Source organism: Cygnus olor, chromosome 8 (genome assembly GCF_009769625.2).
Source record: "Cygnus olor isolate bCygOlo1 chromosome 8, bCygOlo1.pri.v2, whole genome shotgun sequence".
Lineage (NCBI taxonomy): Eukaryota > Metazoa > Chordata > Aves > Anseriformes > Anatidae > Cygnus > Cygnus olor.
This window is the reverse complement of record NC_049176.1, coordinates 20,952,909-20,970,582: the sequence shown is the minus strand read 5'-3', so window position 1 is coordinate 20,970,582 and position 17,674 is coordinate 20,952,909. Positions and strand designations below refer to the sequence as shown.

The window sequence follows — 17,674 nt, the reverse complement described above, 5'->3', positions numbered from 1 at the left end:
CACAATGACCTGAAGCACCATGTGGGCCTTTGAATGTGTGAGACAGCCTGCTCACTGCTTGAGGGGCATGGGTGTTTATTATTAGATGTCCTGCATCGTTATGAATGCAAAGGAAACGCATGCGTGCACGCACACACGTACAAAAGAATGAATAATTATGATAAACAACTGCCTAACAGGTATCTTTATAATGCAGAAATAGCAACCATTTTTACCAGGTGAAATCAATTCTCTGTGCTTGCATCTTGTTCATTGCTCTTCCTGTGTAATTATTTCTGCAGAATGTATATAATGAAATTATTAGCAACAAAGCACTGAGTCTTACAGAAAACAGAATTAAATCCAGGCAATTGCTAATGCTTTTCAGCATTTAGACTCTTACCCTCTCCTGTACCAAATTTATTTCCTTTTTTCCTCTCAAGAAAACAGCTTTTTGGGATGAGAAGTATATACGCTTCTCAGAGGTGCACAGAAAATGCGCCTTGCTGTTCTCTCCGAGGTAGGGGCATTTTTCTGTCAGCTCATTCTGATCTGTCATGTGCGAATCTATGCTTGCTACGAAGAGGAAGGCATAGACCAAACCTGTGACTTGGGGAATGTGGGTGTCTAAGTTGGCAAAGAAGAGCTGTTCAGCAGCTACATTCATATCTGCTTTTTTAGGAAAAAAAAAAAAAAAAAGGAGAAATCTCAGTCAACATAAGTACAATAACAGAATTAATTTGGTTAGCAGAGAATTTTGTAATGGATCACCAGTCTGTGCTAGTAGATAAATTTTTCATACCATCTTCAGTTGTAAGGCAACATACTATCATTCACAAGCCTACTGTAACCCCAGGAGGAAAAGAGCTGGTAGTTTTCAACAAGAGAGCACAGAGGGGACATGCCCCTCATTGCTGAGGGTCACTCACCTGGAGTGGCAGAGCCAGGCAAAACCAGAGCAAGCTGACCCCTCGCAGATTGACAGGATCTTGATGCCCTGCAGCAACAAGACCAGGGACATGTTTACCTGAACAGTCTAAACTAATCTTAACACTGTTCTTGAAAATATTTCTGTTTGTTTTGAACCATTTTCTACAAATGTTTTAGCATGCTGAAGCACCTCTCACATTGTTAAGCCTCCTCTCATTGAATTACAGGACTCTTTGTTTAGACCAATACCTTTATTTATTTATTAATCAAGGGGCCTGACAAAGCTGCTGCAAATAAAACTGCTGCTGATTCAATAGTTTTGGTAGGCAGGTCAACTGAGGATTTAAGTCTATAAACAGCCTTTATGAAAGGATACATTTTTGTCAATTAATTGGCCTGGACAATCTTGTCATTTCAATCTGTCATTGCTGAATTCCATTTTACAGCAATATTTTGAAATGAAGCAAAAAATTGTCTTGTTAATGCTTTTGGCAAGCTCTCTGTTACTTAATAGCTTCTTGAAGTCCTAAATTTCTGAGTTTTTCCCCTTAATTAGCACTCTCAATTGACCTTCTGTGCTCTCTGATTTCTCCAAGGAAAGAATTAAAAAATAGACTTCTAAATAATTTTCTGAAATCAGATTGACATGAAATTGCTTGTCTACAGATTGCATCCACCTTAACAAACTTTTTTTTTTTTTCCCATTTTTAATTTTTTACCACTGAACTCCTCACTGGAAATTACTATCCATTGAACCAGAGAGCTAGAATTGATTGTGCACATAAAAAAATCCTGGAACAACTGAATAAAGAAAAGAGCTTTCTGGAATCTTAAGGTAAAATCTGAACTCAAGTGACAACAAAACTTTTACCCAATTTGAACTCATATTCCCTTGATCATTAAAAAAATATAATATACCTCCATTTTCCCCTGATGAGAGAAGGAACTGTTTTTTCCTTTGTTTAGCCTACACCAAAGGATGGTTATAGATGTCAAAGAAGGTGAATTTCAGTCTGCAATATTTTTATGAGGCATTCTCTACTCCAGCTTCTTTACATCAGTTTCGTATGCTTTTTGTAGAATATTGGAAAGCTAAGGCAAAAGAACCCTAATTGCTTACATTTTAAATTAATTTTTAATTAAAGTTTTATGTATCACACGTTACAATTCTAGCAATCCTAGATAGTTTTTTTTTTACCACTTTCTTCTAAAATATAGAAGGTAAGTCTTCTTAAGGGGTTGTGAGGAACTATACTTAGTTCTTTCTACTGGAGTTTAGAGAAGCATGCCTCAAATTGCAAATTTTATGTTTGGCAACTTGCAAATAACTAGTAATCTTGGCACCAGCTTTTCTATTCTGAGATAAAATAACAACATTTTAAACAGTTAAGCCTTCACTAAGAGCAAAATAGGCTAGCATATGCTTTGTTTTAAGCATCTTAAATTGATTTCATTGGTCTTTTCAATTGTTTAATGTTGAGCATAGGCCTATGTACTTTCCAGGCATGCTGGATGGTATTTAGCAGAATGAATTTCATCCTGATAACTCACATTTAAGAATCCTTATAAAGTAGGAAGTATGCAAAATAAACTTTCATTTTCAAGGTAAACAGAGAAAATAACTTTTTGTGAGCATTGCATTTTTATTGCTGCATCCAGCTGTAAATCATGTCTTGAAAGCAAAATCATCATCTTTTTAAATGCATTTTTTGAAAAATAGTGCATTATTTTCTCTTGATCTGTTGAGACAATTTCCTGCCTAGATCTGGTGCCCCATTAATTTTAGAGTATAAGAAAAAGTCACTCGGAGCCATAGGGAGCAATTTTGGATTTGCTGCACACACATATATCACAATAGATTTGCCTATAGTACTTCTGCAGATGATGCTTAACAAACTCCTATTTTCACTATTTTGGGATTAATGTTCATATTCCTTCAGATTTGTGCAGTAACATAGACTCATGCTATGCATAACTGTAGGATTCGTCTACTTTCAGTGTGCAAAATTTGAAATTTGAATGCAATTACAGTAACAAGAGAAACCCTTTCAAATGAGTCTCAAAAAAACTCTGGCCAAAAAACATGCAAAACTCTCCTGTAGAGAAAGAAATTGCATGCACAGTGTTAGCATAATAGCAAGGGCTGAGACACTGCTTTGCACTACAGTTTTATGGGATGATATTTTAAAAAGTATTCAGAGATTTATGACTTTTTAGGGACAACTAAAATTGTTTTCACACTTTTAATATTGCTTTCATTAGAATGTTGAAAGTCTCTTTATGGTATCAGATTGAATTCTAAGGTGTTACCAAATCATCCAGAGTCCCCACTGCTTAAGTGTATTCCCTCATATTCCTACATATCTTCAGAGGAAAGGGAAAAATGGGAGGAATATAAGTGCTTTGTTTTAAAGTACATAATCTATATTCTGTCATGTACTTCACTCCCAGGGAAGGTATCTGGGAACTCACTCTGCTGTTTTTATTTATCTTGCCAATGTAGTATATAGATGAGAGTACTAAGGTCCAATGGTGTTAAAACAGGACATGAAATATTGATTAACTCTTTTTTAAAATTCCGTTTTCCTCCTGAGTATAGCAAATTTCAGATCCTACTGCCAATATAGTACTCTCCAATAAACCTCCAATATTGGAAGGGTCCTGATCTTCAGAGTGTTTTTATAAATGGTTATTATGATTCTAAATGGCTTTAAAAGTTCAAGGATAGTGTTCCTCTGGTGCAAAAGCAGAAAGCAAGTTAGAAGCAGTGCAGCTTTTTATCATGGCAGAATGTTGCTCTGAAGTAACATGAACCGGGCTGGGAATTCTCTTTGCTAGACAACAGAAGAACATTCTGTTCAGAGCAATGGAGACCCTAAACGGACACCTAAACAGATGCACACTTTTGTGGCTATAAGGTGTCAAGCAAAGAAGCACAATTACAATTGGTCTCCACCTAATGTAAGATGGGTATTTAACACCCAGCCTTTGTTCCCACTTGTCATTCTTCTGCACTAAGTTAACCCTCTATTTCTTGCTTCTGGAATGCTCCTCTATTCTACAAAGACAGCCCAACAGATGCTGAGGAGTTTTCCCAAGGATAAAGACTTTTCAAGAAAAAGGAGGGATAGAAGTTCACTCACGCTGTCTAACCTGTGGGGAATGCTAGACATGGACAAGGAAGAGAAGATGTAACCCAAGGTCCTTTGAGTGTTCTTGAGTACAGGAAAACTCTCCAGGAGTTGAGATAGTTGTTTTTCACTTTAAAAAAAAAAAAAAAGGAAAAAAAAAAAAAAAGATCTGTTTGAACTTCTGGAATTTCTTTAGGAATGTAAAGCCCTTGAAGTTTATCTAATTTCCACAATAGTAAGCATTCATTAGAGCAGGAATTTGAATCTCAGTCTTGTATGTGTCAGGTCAATGTCATAAAGGTTGTGCAACTAATTTTTTTACCGATCTTGTTAATTAGTACTTTGTCAAACTTCAACAAGAAAGAGCAAGGAAGTAACACCAAATCTGAGCCAAATGCCACTGATTGACAGATTAACCTGGGAGGTTACCATGGTATGTCCTTGCTCCAAATCAGGAAGAAGCACCTGAAGTTGGTTCTTCTGTCTCACAGGAAAGTTGGGTTTTATAGGCTGGATGACTTGCTGTATGATAGATATATATGTGTGTGTGTGTGTGTGTATGTATATATATGGTTTGTTTGTTTGTTTTTTTTTGTACCCCCACAAGAAAGCTTTATTCCTACCCCAGGATGAAAATGTTTTCAGACTATTTTGTTAATGGGGAAAACTGATTTGCACATAAGCCTACCTGGGAGTTCTTTTGCTGCCAAACTTAATTGAGTGCAAAGCTTAGGTTACTTTAACTTATGGTGGAGAACAGACGGCTCCCTGCTGTACCCGAAAGCCAAATGCTAAAAGATGTGGCATAAAGCTACGTTATCACCTCCTCTCACTCACACACAGCTGAAAGTTAGGGCTCTATTAAGATGGTTTCATGACTTCTGTGGTATCTTTCTTTGGAAACTGGATATGTTATTTATAATTTCAAGATAATGATTTTCATTGATTTCAGTCAAACTGAAAGCAGTACATGCACAAAGCTGGACTTCAGCCAGTTTGTAAGCATTGAGTACTAAATGTATTCTTATTGCTTATGAGGTTTTAAAGTAGTAAGTGTTGCTTGCCTAGATTATATGGGTCATTTTTTTGACTCCCAGTCTGCCATTGGTAATGCTTGTGTGAGTAGAGTGAACAAGATTTGGTCTGTAATTAACAATGCGTACATTTGCATACATAGCCAGTATGTGACCAAATCCTTGCACATCATTTGTTCTTACTCATGCAGATAATACTTTTGGACTGATTTAATGGGACTAGTTATTTGAGCAAAGGTCATCAATTTGGACAGTGTCATCTTGTGCTTTTCTCTCTGTTTTCTTATCTTAAAGAGCTTAAAAAGCTTAAAGTACAAGTTTGTGTAAAGGGATGCACACAAAGTTTTATTTTTCAGTTCCTTGTGTTCAATGGTTTTCCACCAAAATGGCCTTGAAAGTTTCATCTCTCTGTGAATTTTCACGCTGAGGATAGCCCACTGCAAATTCAGATTTTGCTTGGGGAAGAGGATAGTGCATACCCACATGCGTGCAGCACAAACCCTGCCTGTAGTTTGCTTTCTGGTGAACTTTATCTCATTTTACACACTCTAGTAATTGTTATCTTTTGGATGTACAAATAAATAAATTATTTTACATCTCATGGGAGATGCATTGCTTGACTTCATATATTTAACATGGTATTTTTTTCTGTGGACAATAGCTTGAGGCCCCATGCTGGCAAGAATGAGAGCATATCTATAAATAATTCAATATAATTCAAAATAATTGTATGGTTTTGACAGATTGTCAAGTTGCTTAATGCCTTTTGTCCCAGGTAATAGATTATATTTCTTTGATAAAGTGTGGGTAATTTCTCATTGCAATTTGTTTTGTGTATGTTGTATTTTTACAGAGTCCAGTCAGGTTCATATCTCAGTACGGGTTGGTTTACCTTAATTTTGGCTATGGATGCCTGCTATGGAATTCACGTCTATGGGATGATAAATGACACCTACTGCAAGTAAGATCACAGGAAATTATTTTCATGCATCTACAATTCTGATGTCTTGTCAAAATTTAACAATTGATTTTAATATCATAAATCCAAAAAATGGATCAGGCAGCCATTTCCCAGTGTTTTGCATTGATGTGACACTATATTGTCAGCATACTTAGTACTGATATGGCATTTGTTGTTGATAAAATAAAAACATTCACAAAGTCTAACATCAGATGTCATAAGGAACTATTTTTAATCAAAGATCTTTTGCAGTTTCTGAATTAGCTGGAAACCATGTTCCTATTCTTTTGACAAAATGTACTTACTTTACTGCTATAGAGAAAATACTAATATATTAGTTCTCTGAATGCCAAATACACCTGGAAGTGAAAGAAACTGATTAGTCCTGGATAGTTACCTGAAATTGCATTTCACAACCACTGAGCAACCTACTTGAACTTTCTAGGTTATATATGGCTTGTTTTGAGTAGTAGGGGGTTTCTAATTAGATAATAAAACAAGTCCTGCAAGCTTTATCACAGTAAACTGACATAAATTCCAACCAACTACTGTTAGTGACCTTACAGTGACAATGGATTAATCCTATTGTCAGAAGTATAACTCCAAACACAATTTTTAAAAGTCCAAGTTAAGTGCTTTAATCTACAGGATAAGGTAGCAAAATATAAAATGAAACTATTCTTCATTCACAAAATCAGGAAATGTCATAAACAATATATGATGCTAAGTCCAAGTCTATTTTTCTGTACCTTGGCTGGTTCAAGTCCTGCATGTAACCAGTTCAAAGGGTCCTCAGCTCCTAGAGTAATGTCTTCATGCAAATACTCACTCGATATTCTGTGTCACTCCAGCGTGGGAGTCATTCCTGGCAGACCACCCCCCCAAAAGAGGCATTTGAGTCACAGCTGTTTAATTAGGATATCATAAGAGTAGAGAGACTTTTCAGAACTTGCAGATCCCACTGATTGAGTCATCCAGATGGAACGAACATATGTTGTTCTTTGTTTATGAAAACACAGTAGGTGCCCTGAGATGAGGAGTGACAGGACTAAAGTTGTCCTCACAGAGTTCAGCCGAGCTGTCATTGCATAGCCTTGATGTAAAACCAGCTAATGGCATGATAGCACTTCAGTCTGTTGACAGCAGATAAGGATGGGTTTCCTTAAAGCTGCAGTTCTGCCTGCATCACCTCCTTGTAATTTATATTATTCTAATAACTACCTTAATCAGCCAGTCCAAGAACCAGTTTCAAGACTTGGGACTATTCAATGAGAAGACTTTGCTTAGGGATGGAGCCTTCTGGACTGATTGTTCCTCAGAGTCAAACAAAACATGTAGTACCCATAAGAGCTGGCCCCTCAGCTCCTTGCTGACTGATAAGATCAGTATATGTCAAGAGATACACTTAGCTTCATTTTCTACAGCAAAATTCATACAAGTCATGCTGTAATGAAAGCCCTTGTGCAATTTAGCAAAGGAGCTGAGGTGCCAACACATGGAAGGGATTTCAGTGAATTCAGCTGCAGTATATATTGTTTCTCTTGAAAATAATACTTAAGTCTGTCTTTTCTTTCCCTAGGTCAGAAGGCTTTCGTAAAGTTCCCTACCACTATTACGAGCCCGGAAGAGATGAGTGTGAGGAATACTTCCTGCATGAAAATGCTCCATATGGAGGCCATAGGTTTATCACGGAAAAGAAAGTATTTGCTAAATGGGCCAAGAAACACACAATAGTATTTACACACCCAAACTGGACAGTGTCTTGATACTGGTTTTCTTAACTCTCCCTTAACAGCATAATATTACAAAAATGTCTCAGTTTACAATAATTTTGCTTACATCTGGCAGGCCTTTCTCAGTCTAGGTAACACTAAACTAAAAAGTAGAAGACAAACAGGGTGATGGTTCAGCTGTTAAGCAAAATTGATCAAACTGTGGAAGGCAGACACATTGCTTGTTATTTCTTAGGGTTTTACTCCACACAATGCACTTTATACTTTAACTGGATTTTACTTCAGTAGTTAAAGGCGGATGAGATTTCCTGTATATAGAGGTGCACACAGGGAACACGGTGGTCCTTTAAAACTTGTTCAGTATCTTAGTTAATTAAAATTTGTATTTGTAACTCATTTGCAGTATTGATAGTATTGCAGCACTAGTTCCATTTGCAGTATGGAGAATTTTCCACAAAGGAAATATGAAGAAATATACAGACCTCCAAGGTCTGTTTGTCTTATCTATGAGTAAGCAAATGTTAAGAAACCACCTAAATACATTGATGCATGTGAGCACTTGCATATATGGTAAAATTAGAGATGAGCTAAACATGGTTCTTGAACTGCACACAACTCTCACTTGAGAAGATATTACTTACTCAAAGCTCCTGATTAATTCCTACCTTCTAAAATGCAGCTTCATTCCACCCTGATCAGGTCGAACCATATTGCATGGTTTTTGAAGGTGTTGTTCCACAGTTTTTTTCCAGCAACACTGGACTTAGCAAAGACTGTGTGCTGCAGCCCACACCAAACCTTTGTCTGTCATAACTATCCTGCTGTCAGGATCCACGTGTTAGCGTAAGGTTGGCACATGAACATCTCCAGTTGTGCCTTTGAGTTGCTCCAACATCCAAATACTAGTATTTTGACAGTATTGCCTTTGCAGCCATAATAATAATTCCTCTCTCCACTTCTCCATCTTTAAAAATGGGGACAGTATCTATCTACCTCACAAGGGAATTGTGAGGATTAATTTAAGTCCATAAAGCACGTTGCTTATAAAGAATGCTACGGAGCATTGATTCTTAACACAAAAGCAATGGTACCTGTCATTTATTCTTGTCTGTTGGGTATTTGAAGAAAGTGATGGCATGTCTGGATATGATGGCAGATTACTCTGTGTGTCCTCATTCCTACTGAGGATAATTTGTAATACTGAGTTCCCTCAGCTTGCATTGCTTCAAATGGAGTTGAAAGAACTCACCACCTCACAGTATTACCTACACATCAAGAAGCAGTTCAAGAATTTTAAAATATACTCATCTCCAGTTGAAATATGTATTTCCAAGCTTATTCTCATGGAAAGTTTTCAACTGCAGCAGACTCATTCTTAATATGACCATAATTCAACTAAACATGTAAGTTTTATTTAAACTGTATTTAAATTAATGCTTTAAGTTTAGAATGTGTCCTAAGAATATTTTAACATCTGGAATGTCAGATTCTACACTGTAATAGCCAATACTGTGAACACTTGAAAGAGTTATGTGTGGAACATGACACACAGGGTTTACTCATGCTACTTTAACATTAAACAATAGGAAACTTTGTATGCTTTTGTAAATCATAAAAAGGGGAAGTAAAAAAAGATATTTTTACATGTAAGTATTTGTATACTATTTCCTATTGTATATTTGTACATATAAATCTATATTTTATATGCTCATAGCATATATATATATATTCTCATCATCAGCTGCAACTCTTTTAGGATGGGGACAAAAACTCTTTACCAGTGTTACTCCTCCTGATCATTGGTTTCCTGTTCCTGTTAGTAGGTGATACTAGGGTATAATCTCTCTTGCCCTTTGTATTTTCTACTGTAAATGCAGCTCTCTGATTTTATTTTTAATATAGCTCAGCTTTCACTGCTTACTTTAGTGCTGGTTGTTAGACAAAGGCTGGGGCCATTCCTATGATCATGGATGAATACCTATATTGAAATACAGGCTCTGTTCCACATTCGTGTGACTTGATATCTCACCTTCCTGCTTGGAAAAAAGAGAACAATAACACTCCCTACACTTTCCTACTCCCTGTCTTGACTGACTTTCTTTTAAGCTCTCGAGACAGATATTCTCATTTGCAATGTATTCGTATAGTGTCTTGCAGAAGAGGTGCCCAACATATCCGAAGGCTACAGGCAATGCTGTAATATACAAACAATATTTTTAAAGTGGCTGTTTCTTGTTGCTGGAGTTAACAATCAATCGTAGGCTAATACAGCATGGGATGAAATCCAGAGGGGAAAGGGTCATGGATGCATGAAGGGTTGTAGTAGCAAAAGACAGTGAGCTAGATTTATTGCTATATGCATATTCATCTTTTCAGTTCAGATGGATGGCTAGATAGACAGAAAGCTAATAAAGAAATTGTAATGAAGGATTTGAAGAATGCAGGGCACACAGAACAAGGGACAATGTTCCACGTATTTTGTACAGGGAAACATAGGAGAACCTATAGCTCCCCTGTGAGAAGAGGAGGTGAAAAAAAGAATATCAGTTGAATTGATCTTGTGTTTAGAAGGTATTTGGGTTAAGAGAAAGTTACGATGAAAGTGCTGCACACAGAAGTGTAGTTGGGCTTGGACCCATGAGAAGTGTTCTCACAAAGCATAGACTTTATCCCAGCAAGCACGGCATAAGGATTCTGCCTGAGTTGTGTTTGCATGCAAGACCATTTTTAAGCCTGAGAAATTTTTTTAAGATAATTAAGGCTTGCCAAACTACCATGAATGTGTTGTAAAATATGTGCTTCATCCTGCAGCTTTTTGTAGAGTGTTTGCATGCTGTATGAAACAATATCTCATGCTATGGCTAGCTAAGAAATATATATCTCTAAGAACAGCTAAATGTACAGCAAAAATGAGAATGTCACTAAGAGTGCAGTTGTCACAGAGCAAAAGTAAAAGTGTTGCTCTCTGTTTGTAGAGGGGCTTGGATTTGCAGTGAGAGGAGATCCACTTTTAGAAACATTGCAGCAGACTTCATTCACAGTAGAGTAAATGAACATCAGTTCCCTTATTTAAATGAGACTGTCTTTAGCATAAACTAAACATATTTGCATGATTTTTATTATATGAGTAAGGAACTGTGACCGCTGTGTTAAAGATGATTCTACAAAGAAATGACTTTGTAGGAATTTGTTAAAAATCAGCATTGTGGTACTGAAGAAAAAAAATTCAGTGCTTGGCTGTGCAGTAAGAAACCTTGATGATTCACCTTCTGAAAGCAGTTAAGACATCAGCTGAGAACCATTTATTAATTCTTTGAAATAAAGCCTACTACAGTTTACCTGAATGTAATCAGATCCTAATTGCTTATTCATTCAGGCAGCCCTATTTTAATCAACTAGTTATGTGTATAAAACAAGCAGGGAGTTTACCTTGGATATTCAAAATAGATCTTCCCATTGCTGCTAATAGAGGGATACTTACAAATAATTCGACTTTTTTTTCCCCCATCAGTCAGCTAAGTAGTCATCAAATATTTCTTTTGTAATTTAGTTGGTTGTTGAAAGGACGCTTTTAAAAATATACATTTTTGGCTTGCTATAGCCTTAGTTTTATTAAAAGTTTAAATTTTAATATACTTTCTGTTGCAGTACCTTCTGATTTATTTTTTTCCAGAAAAAAAGAGGTCTTAAATAAGAGCAGAATTTTTCTAAATCTTTTTGACTAGCTAATTACCAATTCACAGTTAATTAACTGAATAATGAAAAAAATGATTTTTGTTTTCCAAACAGATACAGCGGACATGATCCCAACCTTCTCATCCCCCCAGATGTCCAGATCACTTCCCTCTTATAGCATGGCCTCTTCACAGAAACAAAACAGTAGTCTATGTATCCAGCCAAATTCCCTTCCCATCTGGGCTGGGAGGCTCCATCTGCAGACTGCTTGTATCAGTTACAGCAGTAAGCAGGAAGGACTGAGGAAGAGTTCTACTGAGGAGCAGATGGTGTTCCAAATTCTAAAAAATGTCCCTAAAATGTTTCAGGAGTGGAGTACCCATTGATCTCTCCTGCAATACTCTGTTTCTTAGAGCATCTTTAGCTCCTATCTAGATAAGTTGTTCCACTCCCCACTGCCGATTACCAGTGAAGAGAAAATGTCCTTTGCAGGGAAAGGCAGAGGTAAATTCCGTGTTGTCAAAGATGTCTGTATAAGCAACACCAGGGAGGAAGAAGTCAGCCTGGCATGGCTTGAATCATGTCTAGAAGACCCACTTCTACAGATCTAGGAATCTCTCAATTCAAAAGTAATGGAAATCAGTTTGGCAAGTTCAGACCATGAGTAGAGCAACCATCCCAGTAAAATTTCTGCACTCCAGGGTACTGAGGTAAGCAGTGTTTTGTCTGAGAAGCACCACATGCACATAATGTGTTGCATAGTTGATGATGTTAAAGAGGAGCCCATCCAACACAAGGAGGGCTGATGCAGGCAGTGCTCAGTCACCTGATAACGGGACAGACAAACGTAGGGCCCCACACAAAGAAAGCTGGCAGCAGAATACAAATGCTCAACCAGAGGACATGTCCAGGTAAGTAAAAATTAAATAAGTAATCACTCATGAATTATAACTGGATAGTGTCCTTAGCAAGTAGAAAATCAGAAGCACTTCACAAATTAATGCTTAAATGTTGCTGACAATATTTTTCTGCATGTATCATAGAGCACATGTTGTTAGTGGTGCTTGAGCAAGTCTGAGGCTTGTTTACCTTAGGGGTAGCCTTAGGAGGGAAACTTGGCGTCAGTGCCAAAGGATCACACAGGAACTGTCTGGGGGCATTGCTATGTCCCACATACATCGGAGAATCATGTATTTACTAAAAAGGCCTGTTTCTCCTGACTAGGCATAGTTAGCTCTTTTGAGCAGAAAGTGTTTCATTTTCAGCAGATGTGTCTCATTCTGTTCCTTCTTTCCTGGGAGGATGCAGAGGAATGTGACTTAACCATGGGGGAGTGAAGAATGATATGGTGAATAAATAGCCAACTACCAGGCTCATATATATTTCTCTGTCTGTTGTTGTGACATATAGCTAATGACACAGAAAAAAAAAAGAAAAAGCTTTTTGTAAGCTTTGTATTGCATAACCCACGAAAGTCTCATGTGCGTGGTCTGCACTGGAGTCTCAGGCAACACATTCAGAAAGAGGCTGAAGGAGAAAGTGGCAGTCTCTCCCCAGTGAAAGACAAGGCTTCTGTGTAATGTGTGGCATCCCGGGACCCAATCCCCCAGCTTTTGTAGGTTCATGCAGCCTCAGCTTTGGGTCCTTTCCAGCCCCGTTGAATGACATGCATTCTCCAGCTGGCTTACACAGCCCCTGAGCTGCACAAAGTCTGCCCCGTTCCCGCCTTCTGTGGGGCCAGGGGACTGCTGATGCTGCACCAGGGCTGAGGAGCAACAGGCAGGGACACTGTCAAGTCAGCAGAGTGACCTCACTTGGGGCACAGTCTCACCTCAAGTGCTGAACAGTTTCTTTGAATGAGGTGGGAAAGAGATCACTGGGGTTTGGTTATTTATTTATTTCTTTTAAGGTTAGATCACAAAGAATCACCATTTTATGGGTGTCTAAAACAGCTGATTTTGCATCTTTTTTTTTGTATTGCTTGCTGCTGTTTCTGGGAATTCATGAAGATATGCAGCTGTCAGCATCTGCCACTGCTGTCCTGATTTACTGGCCATAAAGAGATTGTAAACTTGAACTAATGCATGTTCTAACCATGTATTATGCATGATAGCATGTAATATATTTTATTCTAACACTGTAATAAAGTAAGTTGTGTGTAGACGTAGTTTAAGTAGCAGACGTAGTGCTTTTTCTTTCTCTCATATCATGTTTTGTTCAGAGCACTTTGCTGGAGCTCTGTGAGTGCCATTAGCAGCTGGCAGCATATAAATTGTTGAAACCAGTCAGGAAATATTTACTAAACTTGACATTTTTCATTAGAATATCAGAAATAGTTAAACTTGCTTTTGTGAACCTACTGTAGTGCTCACAGTCACAATTTTGTGTCCCGTTATAAGGAAAACTTCACATCTAAGTGTAAGGGAATGACTTCATTGACACAGCTAGTGTCGAGATGCTGGCAGGGCAGCAAGCACAAGTTTTGATATCTGTGGCATCTCTTTAATGGGAATTGCACATGTAGAAGAGTAGCTAAGATGCCAGCAGCTTTTTCATATTGTTGCTGCTGAAAATAGTATTTCTGAGGATGGCTGGAGCAAAAAATTGGGTGCTCACTGCTCTTTTGACTGTTAATCTGTCCCCTCCTCACACACAGACTCTCACACACATCTGCAAACATGACGAGTGCCTACAGGGAAAGCCTTTTTTTCCAGATAGTGGCAAGTCAGAACAAAGAAGACTAATCTCTTATGTGGCAAACATAGGCTGTAGTACTTGTTGATTCATGTTTGTTCTGTATGTTTTTGAAGCCTGTGTCTACATTAGTGAGAAATGAGCTCAGCTGGATCAGCTCTGTAGCCTGAAACTGTTAGTGCTAAGTACTTGATAACCACACCATACACAGCCTCTAGTTTGGTCCCATGGGCTGAATGCCACATCTTTTAGTTTTATCAGAAAGGAATCAAGTCCGTGTCCTGAGGAACGCTCCATAATGCAAAACAAACCTTGTTAAATGGGGCTACTATAATGGTCTGCCCCATAGGAAAGTGAAATTTCTATTAGCCCATCTTTTGGATAAATAGAAGCCCTTTGGGTTTTATTTATTTATTTATTTTTCCCCAGTCTTCCCATGAGTTCCCTCTTTTCATAGGTATTTTTCTTTCACATATGAGATCTGGTCCCTTCTGTCAGGTAATGGGAGATGAAAGCTCCTGACTCCTCCTAAAATAGCATCCAAATGTGGTATAGGACCATGTAATCCAGTATGGGTGCAACATGGAAAGTTTGATGAAGAGATAATTGTGATTCCACTTGTGGATGTGGTTTTAGCATAAACATGTTGAATGCTTGCTAATGTATCCATTGTTTTTTATATACAGCACCCCATTCAAAATTCCCTTCATCATTTTTCCAGGATATTTTTTGTTGTTGTGGCCTTCCAGTTATATCTGTATATGTGTGCACATGTGCGTGTATATACAGTATAGAATCCTTCTTCTGTTCTTACACAGTTGCTACTATATGCTTCTAACAAAATGATGTAGAAAGTTCATGTTATGCTACTTATCACATGTATTCTTTGGTTGCCTTTTTGTAGTGCTGAACAGTGTATTCATAGTAGACATCATTGTAGACTTTGAAAACTTTCATGCAATTTTTTTAGATGTTTTGCCATGTGCTATATGCTACTTAGTTTTTGCTCTCATTTGGAGAATGTGCTTCTATGTACTTGCTAAATTGTGCCTGGGATATTTTAAAATATGAATAAATGTATACAATTTTCCAATATCTCTTGCTGGATATGTTGATCTTTTGTCTGACATAATTTATGTATAATTTCGTGCTAAGCACTTTTATTCTTATTGATGTATATGCCACTGTAATCATATCTGACAATTCACTGAACTCAAAGAAAACAAGATCTCTGTTCTAGAAAGTATTATAATCTGCAGCATGCAAACATGAAGTATGCCTAAATTATTTCTTCATTGACATTACAGATATTTAAGGCATCTATCCCAAACATACCAGGTAATTTGGGGAAATCCACTCACAGAACCTACATATAGAAGAACAAGAAATGTTTTCATTTCTGTGTGTAAATGCACCTGCACACACACAGAGAAATGGAGATTTGTAGGAAAAGTAGATTGGATCCCATCCATAAAATTACATCCTTCCAGCACTCTCTCAGACTGCAGCACTTTCAGAAGTCACATCATGCAAACCCTTAGTGGATATTCACCACTTACTTGAGAGACTTCTGTGAGACTGAAGGGCTGTGGGAGAGCTCACATCTTGTGAAAAGTTGTGAAGCTCTACTTGCAGCTACCATGTTGACATGAGCACGAATGGGACCTACATAACTTCTCTTCCATCAGCAGACCTCAGTTTCTAAGAAAAGGAACAAACCATAACTCCATTAGCCTGTTTTATTGTCCAGCTAAGACCATGAGTAAAAAGCAACCAGCTTCAATGTATAAATTTTAACTTGGTCTATATGTGAATTAAACATATATAGATGGACTGGGTTTGTGAAAGGATTGGAGATTGCAGGTATGTCTGTCAGCATTGGCATATGTAATGCAGCAACTGTGACCATCTAATTTTGTCCAGATTCTGGTACTCAGTATCAATCTTAAAACTGAAAAGCATGGCATAAAGATTTGGTTTTTTAGAAACTGTGCTATTTTGTCAGCCACCACAATGAGGGAAAGGAAAAAGAGAATTTCTGTGGTAAGATTAAAACTAAATAAAGGGAAGAAATGCCATTCACATGTTCAGCTTTGAGGGTCCTTCAAATTTGATATGCTGCCACGGGGCTTGTTAAGAATTTGTGTGTTATTTTTCAGACATACTCTCTGAATATATCATAATATTCCCTTCAGAACCATTTCAGTGTGAGCTGTGAATACATACTAATAGCATGATGTAATATGGATTCATTTAATCCTTTTTCCATGCAGGATAGTTGGTTTTGTATATTGTTTGTGAAGTACATTCATACCTAATAGTAGCAGCATGGGGTGAGAATGCTAATTTATTCAATTATTTGTCATAGAACCAGACACTCAGATAAAAAATAGTGTAATTACAGAATTATCCCCATTAGCTATTTTCAAACCCTTATGGAATTGCCAGCCTATCCCCCTGAAGTTTTTGTTCCTATGGTTTTACATTTGGATCTGATTTTATTGATTTGTGCCAGCTCTCCCAGTAATCCATGTCAACTAGTCCAGTGATCTTTTCTTTTTATTGCTGAGCAATCCCTTAATGACAGTCTTCTACAAACCTTTGTTTTTTCTTCCGAATTGTTGATAAAAATGTTAACTAGAGTATGCCCAGGCAGCTATCCCAACAGAATACCCATTCTGTGATCACTCCCCATTTAAATTCAAGTTTTGAAATGTCAGTTAACCAGTTTTTGATTCACTTATTGTGTGACATGTCAATTTTGTATTATCATGGTTTCTTAACTCAAATGTCACAAATACCATATCAAATGTCATATAGAATCAAAGTATGTCAAGTGTTGTGTTTTACTTGTAGTCACAACTGGAAAAAAAAAAGCCAACAAATGTTTGACAGTATCTATTTTCCATATTGCACTTGGAGTGGCATTTACCATATTTCTCTTCTTTAATTAGTTAGTATTTCAGTCCCCTGTCAGCCATTCCATTGCTTTGCTCCAGATCAATTTCAGACTGACAGGACTGTAATTATTTGGGTCATTAAGTTTATCCTTCTTAAATATTAACACAACGTAAGTTTTCTCACATCTTTCTGGAACTTTCCAAATTGTTCCAAAACTTTGGAGGAAAAAACAAAAAACAAACAAACAAAAAAAAAACTCAACAGTAATGGCAGTACAGATTCCTCAGTCAGCTCCTTTAAAACTCTTGGATACAAGTCATCTGAAGTCTCCTGTGCACATATATCTTTCTTTAGTAGCTTCCATTCAACGTCTTTCCATGTGTGGTTTTTTTTTTTTGTAACATGGTAATTCATCATCATCCTCATAGAGCATTACTAATTGTCTGTCTTTTCCTAAAATACCAAACACAAATACTTATTGAACACTTCTTTCTTGACTTCATTATTCTTAACAAATCTTTCAAGTTAATCTGATAAAGGACTGTTACCGTTGTACGGCTTCTGAGGGAATTTGAAAACTATCCTTAATTCTCTAGCCATACATTTCTTCTTACAACTTGGCTACCCTTATCGGAG

General features: G+C 37.3%; 1 protein-coding gene across 5 annotated transcripts in view; it reads left to right on the top strand.

Annotated features, from left to right (window-relative positions):
- ST6GALNAC3 (ST6 N-acetylgalactosaminide alpha-2,6-sialyltransferase 3) overlaps positions 1-15,232 on the top strand; it is a 220,837-nt gene extending 205,605 nt beyond the window's left edge. For 4 of the 5 annotated variants that reach the window (XM_040566117.1, XM_040566118.1, XM_040566120.1 and 1 more), the window contains 2 exons: positions 5,928-6,035; positions 7,615-15,232. In XM_040566117.1, coding sequence (XP_040422051.1) covers positions 5,928-6,035; positions 7,615-7,801 — 295 coding nt within the window. In that variant the 3' untranslated portion in view covers positions 7,802-15,232. The remainder of the gene's footprint in view (positions 1-5,927; positions 6,036-7,614) is intronic. The other variant, XR_005822228.1, reaches the window with a different exon arrangement.
- The last annotated feature ends 2,442 nt before the right edge of the window (positions 15,233-17,674 follow it).